At 30.7% G+C, this 6,268-nt stretch overlaps 1 protein-coding gene across 1 annotated transcript; it reads right to left on the bottom strand.

The window, feature by feature from the left end:
• Positions 1-531: 531 nt before the first annotated feature.
• On the bottom strand, positions 532-5,582 carry LOC139876725 (syntaxin-132-like). Its single transcript, XM_071864099.1, has 12 exons — positions 5,430-5,582; positions 4,279-4,389; positions 4,114-4,170; positions 3,937-3,985; positions 3,731-3,819; positions 3,562-3,635; positions 3,366-3,469; positions 3,224-3,249; positions 2,238-2,315; positions 1,926-2,006; positions 1,751-1,816; positions 532-899 (listed from the first exon to the last, which is right to left on the bottom strand). Exons 1-12 carry the CDS (start codon positions 5,445-5,447, stop codon positions 726-728), a joined length of 927 nt encoding a protein of 308 aa, XP_071720200.1. The 5' UTR covers positions 5,448-5,582; the 3' UTR covers positions 532-725.
• Positions 5,583-6,268: the final 686 nt, after the last annotated feature.

The following is a 6,268-nucleotide window of genomic DNA, read 5'->3' on the forward strand; positions in this document are numbered from 1 at the left end:
TTTAAATGTCATTTAGCTACCGACACTTTGCACAGTGCTATATCGTGGTCCGTTGCTAAACAGTTAACGTATAAAAATGCTCCTAAAAATCCCGAATTTTTAGTTTAATTATATTTTATTATTTCACCCATTAATTGTTTGAAACCTGTTCAAAAAAGTTCACTAATTATTTATTTTCTGTTTCAATTAACGTGTACGGAGTACTAAAACTTAAACTAAAAGGGGTAAAAATATTTTTCATTACAACTTATTTTATTTTAATTATTTAGTTATAATAATAATTCGTATAATAGTTATTATTGTTTTAAGTTATATATACGTATATACATACATTTATATATTCACACATTTCCAAAAAAAATGGTTCGTAAATCATCAGGCATGGTCAAAGGGTAACTGATTTCCTGAATATAGATTTCAAACTTTCTAGACTCAACATTACAGATTTTGCTTATCGGGTAGGAAACATATAAAGATTAAGGTTTAAATTTGGTCGGAAATTTCCGGGTCATTACAGAAAACAACATAAAGTAAGAAAAAATATATGCTCTCAATATACACAATAATAAGGCATAAATTGTTTGGTTAATATCACATCACATATCACATATACTCTCAATATAAGATCCAACACTCCAGCTCTTAAATGGCATACAATGCAATCACAATACATGAATCATTCGGCAGCCGATACAAGTAGTCAAATCGTGTTTATGTTCCAACCGCTAAGCACCATTACCATTCTTCCATGGCTTGAGCACACCAACAACAACAACCGCAATAATTATAAGCAAAATTATGATCGCGATACACATCCATTTCCTTGAGTTCTTTTGTAAACTTTTCGCCTTGTAAAGGGCTTTGTTTCCATCTTGAACGTGGTCTACCGCACTCGAAACCTATTCACATGTCAAAAAGATGGTTAGATATATTGGATCAATAAAAAACGTCAGTTGCCTACCCAAAGTTAGTTAGATCACTCTAGTTGACAAATGATAAGTCAGTCTGACTTTTGAGGTCAAAGAGATTAATTTTAAACTCAAGAATTCAAATGAGTTTTGTTAAAAAAAATTGAAAACTAGAAAAAGAGTTCAAGTAATGATTTTGTTGCAACTTTAATAGCTAAGCATTTTAAAAGTATCGAGTTTTACCCGGTGTTGTAAATCTCGTTATTTCTCCCCGAGATCTCGGTTTTGGAAGGCAACCGAGACGAGATGTCCATCTACCGAGATTTCTCGGTCAACGGGTTAAACTTGGTCAAAGCCATGATTTCTCGAATTTTTTCGCTCATTTCTCAGATTTTCTCGTAAAATATAGGATTTTCTTGTAAAATCTCGTAAAAATGTATATAAATACATATATTTATTTATTTCTATCTATTTATATTAAAAAAAATAACAAAAAAGTCAACGTAAGTCAACGTCCGAGATCTCCTCGAGATTTTTCCGAGATGCCGAGATCTCCCAAGACCCGACGTCTCCAACCTTGGTTTTACCACAAGAGCTCGAAAGGTTAATACTTGCTATGTTAATGAATCACAAACGGAAAATTAACCGTCTTTTGCAACTTTCATTAAAAATGTCAAGTAATTAACATGGTTTGGTGACACGGCCGTCCCGTTTCGTCCAAAAACGTCTAATTAGTCGGTCAACGTTAAAAAAGTCAAGTCAAAGTAGGTACAAAGTCGGTCAACATCTAATTATTAAAAGGAACATTTTGTAACGAGTTATAGAAATGATTTTTCGGTTACCTGTGTTTCGATATTGTCTAGCATTTCACCTTGAGCATCAACCAATACAGCCATATCCATAATTATCTACATGAGAAGTAGCAATAGTTAATTTTTGTAACAATTAACGAAAACCGTTAAAAGTTCGTTAGTTTAGCAAAAATCGAAATCAGGAAAATTAAACATATGAACGAACCTGTTGCAGATCAAGAAGCTTTCTTTCTAATTCTCTTACGGCATCATGACGTTCTTGGATCTCGGCTAGAGTGTCGAGTACCTAAAGCAGCATCAAACATACAAATAAGTCAAGATTGGTCAAAGTCAAACTTGGTCAGATCCAAACTTGGTCAAACTAAGTCAAAAGTCAGTCAAACTTGGCGAAAACGAGGGATTACTTGGAAAATCCCTCCAAAACTTGGGATTACTCGGAAATCAGTCAAAATTGGTCAAAGTTGGTCAACATCCGAGTACTCCCGAAAAAGTCCCGAATGAGTTGCAATGAACGAACCTGTCCTCGTCCTTGTTCTCGAATTGCTTTCTGAAAAATCTGTTCACTATCTCCTGTCTCTATGAGTTGATCGATCGCCTGCATAAGTAACAAATAATATATATATATATATATATATATATATATATATATATATATATATATATATATATATATATATATATATAGTGGTAGGATCAAGAGGGAAGTAACCAATCGGGGGGAAACGGGGGGAAGCAAAATCTTTTTTTTTTTTTTTCGTTTTTTGAAAAAACTTTGTTCACGAACATTATAGATTGGATGAAAATATGAACATTTAATATAGACACTTTGTGATAAATGTTTTTATTTTGGCGGGAAAACGCTCGAAGAACTAATATATAACAATTATCGTGTTTTTCGAGCGTATGTTGAGGTTTTAGATATTAGGGTTTAGATATTAGGGTTTATAGGGTTTAGATATTAGGGTTTAGAAATTTAGGGTTTAGGGTTTAGATTTAGGATTTAGATTGAGTTTTTAACACGAACGGTTTAGAGTTTAGGGTTTAGGGTTTGGTGTTTTGGGTTTATGGAATAAATCCAAAACACCAAACCCTAAACCATAAACCCTAAACTCTAAATCGGGCTAAATTTCACTTTACAAAACATGAAAAAAAAAAAAAAAAAAAAAAAAAAAAAGGTTAACATTCTTCACGAACAACATTATCTTGAATGTTATTTTTGTCGATCGTTTTCCAGCCTAAATAATAACATTCATCACGAAGTGTCTTTTCTAAATGTTCATATTTTCGTGTGATCTTGATGCCTGAAAAAAAATTCCAAAAAAAACGAAAAAAAAAATATTTTTTGCTTCCTCCGATTGGTTACTTCCCCATTGATCCTGCCCATATATATATATATATATATATATATATATATATATATATATATATATATATATATATATATATATAAAATCGTATATATGATATAAACAAGGTGGCTTAAAAATATAGATTATATCACACCTCTTCATCGGCCCTAGTGCCAGTCACTGAAAATATTCAAACAAAGAACAAAAAAAAAAAAAAATCAACTCAAAATGGGAACCGAATTTGTTATAATATCGAGTTTTCGATTATAATTTATGTTTGAATCGAGTTTAAAAACCTGTATATACACGTCTCCCGACCACCTCACGATGCTCTTGTTGGATACTTTCTCTTAGAGCTTGAAATTCAGACATCTTGTCTTTAAACTTCTTCTTTAAAGAACTTAAAAATATAAAAAAGATAAAAAGTTAGTTAAAATTCGGTTAATTAAAAAAAAAAAACGTTTTTTTGTTTAATTAAACAAAGTTAGTTACACTGTAGTTGAAGTTCTCGATCGGTCTACTCCTGTTCCTTTTCCACATCCAGGCTTTTGTCTATTAGCCAAATTCTACACAATAATATAAGCAGTTATTAACAGTTAATTATTATTATTATTTTTTGTAAACTAGAAATGAATTTGAACTAAGTTGTTTGTGATCTAACCTCCCTATCAAGATCCTCAATTTTTGATTTAATAAACCGAGCAATCTTTCCAACCTCGTCCACATCTTTTTCCATACGCTGCTTAATTGCTGTATATTAGAAAGATATTTAGCTATCAATTTCATATTAAATATTAATATTAATAATTAAAAAAAAAAACATAAAAAAGGGATCGAAACAGAATAAAAGGAAGATGTGAAAATTACCTTTCATGGCGGCAGCCTTGGTTACAGCTTTTGATTCTTCATGAGCATCCTGTTAAAAACTACGTTAACGCCATTATCTTTGCACGCAAATTATCTTAAAAAACATTTGAATATTTTTTTCATATATATTAACTAAAAATACAATGAAAAATCTGCACATTTGAAATGTGGTCAGACCTGTAGTTTTTTTAATAGTTTATTCAGCTTCTCATATTGTTTCTCGATTGCTTGAACCTAAAAAAAGAAAAAGAAAAAAGGAGTTAGTTGTGTGAGTTGCGCTATCGATATTAGACATGTATAATGAAAAAAAATAAAAATATAGTAAATATATAAATATGTTACCTTTTTGAAAAAATCATCCAAGCCCAAGTCAGCAGAATTCGCATTGCGTTGTGATCCCATTTCAAGATCTCCACCCCCATAATCTTGACCCCGAGGATTATCAAATGATTCCTGCAAATATCATTTAATAAATAAATACATTTCAAAAAATACTAATTAAATTACAAAATTTTATTTGTAAGGGTGTTAATGAGCACCAAAGGTTTTAATCTCAAGCAGTACAAGCTTTTTATTATAAAAACGTCACAAATAAGAAAGATTAGAAAAAATAAAGATATGATATTCCTGATATCAAACCAACTTAAACCTCTGGATTTCACAATTACTTTGGATCCGACTCCCAAAAAAATATAGAATAACTGAAAACCAAACCAACTACTTTAATTAAAAGTGTTCATCTACTTAAAAAAATGTTTGTTCCTCCTAAAATAAGCATATAATCGGTATTTATATTAGTGAATGGAATTATTATCAGCCATAATAAGCGATAAGTAGATAAGCTCTTATATGCATTCCCAACTGTCCATCCAATAACCTTAAATTTGAAACCATTTTTAACCAACGCACGAACCTCATCACATTTTAATCTACGACAAACGAAATAATCTAATTGATCCACGTGTGATTGACCATGACTTTGCGATTACTAGTTAGTAGTTACTAGTAACTTAAGTTCCATTAATGACTGAATAAGAACATAGACTGATTAATGTTCTAGATTATAATTACTCTAATTTAGCTAAATTATGTCTAACATATCAAGTCAAATAATCATTAGTAACATAACAGATATCAAACATAACAAATTCTAATTCCTTTTACACTCAAAAATATATATATAATAAATACAAACGCTCTTTTTTGTTCTTCTAATTGGGTCAAAATACAAAGATCAAAATATAATTCCGTACTTAAACTCTTACATTAAATTATAATTTCCTGTTTAAAACAAGCTTAAAAGGACACCAGTTTTACACCAAAAATAAAGTTCAAATCTAAATTATGATTTAAAACAATAACCTGTAGACCTCATAATTCATATAATGCAGCTTCTGTTGCTCAAAAGTTCTAATTTCCCATTACCGAAACAGAGAAAATAACATCAAGAAATCAAAAATGTAAAAAATTCTTTAATAAATTCAAAAACTTACAGATAAAAGATCGTTCATTGTGAAATGAAGCTCTAGATCTTGTGATAAAAAATTAGGGTTTTTTGGTTCCAAGTTTTGCTTTTTTGGGGGGATTTTGAAATTGGTTTTTAGGTTTAGTTTTGAGTTTGGGTTTATTTATTGAGGTGGGGGAGAGAGAACAGAGAGGGGGGGGGGGGGTTAGTGTGTGTAAACGGAAATATTCGGTGACAGATATCGTGAAGCCAGGCTCTTCTTATCAGTTAACAATTCTCTTTTTAATATTTTTTTATTTAATTCCGACTTCTTTAAATATGTTTGTATAAACATTTTGTAGAAATTGTTGCATTTTGCAAAAATGGCAAATATTTTTAAGCTATTGTGGTCATTATTTGGTTTGGAACCTTTTAATCTGAAAATTAAACCGAAAATAAAAAACAAATCGAAATTAAAAAACCGTTTTTGAATCGTGTGAAATCGAAACTGAATTTGAATTCGATTTTCAAATTTAAAAATGCTGAATTTATTTAAAACGGAAACCAAATTCAAGTCCCCATAGTCCTCATTGAGGGAGGGCAGGACGCATATAACGTTGGGAACAGTCTAAGACATCAGACATCTAAATTTTAATTATAACTATTAGGGGGTGAGCATGGGACGGTTAGGGGCGATTAGTGACAACCACCACCCCCATAACCGAAATTTTGGTTAATCAGTTTGGTTAATAAACGGTTTGGTTAATGCGGTTTATATGGTTAATGTGTGGATAAAGTGGTTAATTCAGTTAACCATTTACAAAAAAGAAGAATTAATGATTTTAAACAATGAATTTCGATATATAACGTTTTGATAACACAGAGTAA

The sequence above is a fragment of the Rutidosis leptorrhynchoides genome, chromosome 11 (genome assembly GCF_046630445.1).
Source record: "Rutidosis leptorrhynchoides isolate AG116_Rl617_1_P2 chromosome 11, CSIRO_AGI_Rlap_v1, whole genome shotgun sequence".
In the NCBI taxonomy this organism is placed as follows: Eukaryota; Viridiplantae; Streptophyta; class Magnoliopsida; order Asterales; family Asteraceae; genus Rutidosis; species Rutidosis leptorrhynchoides.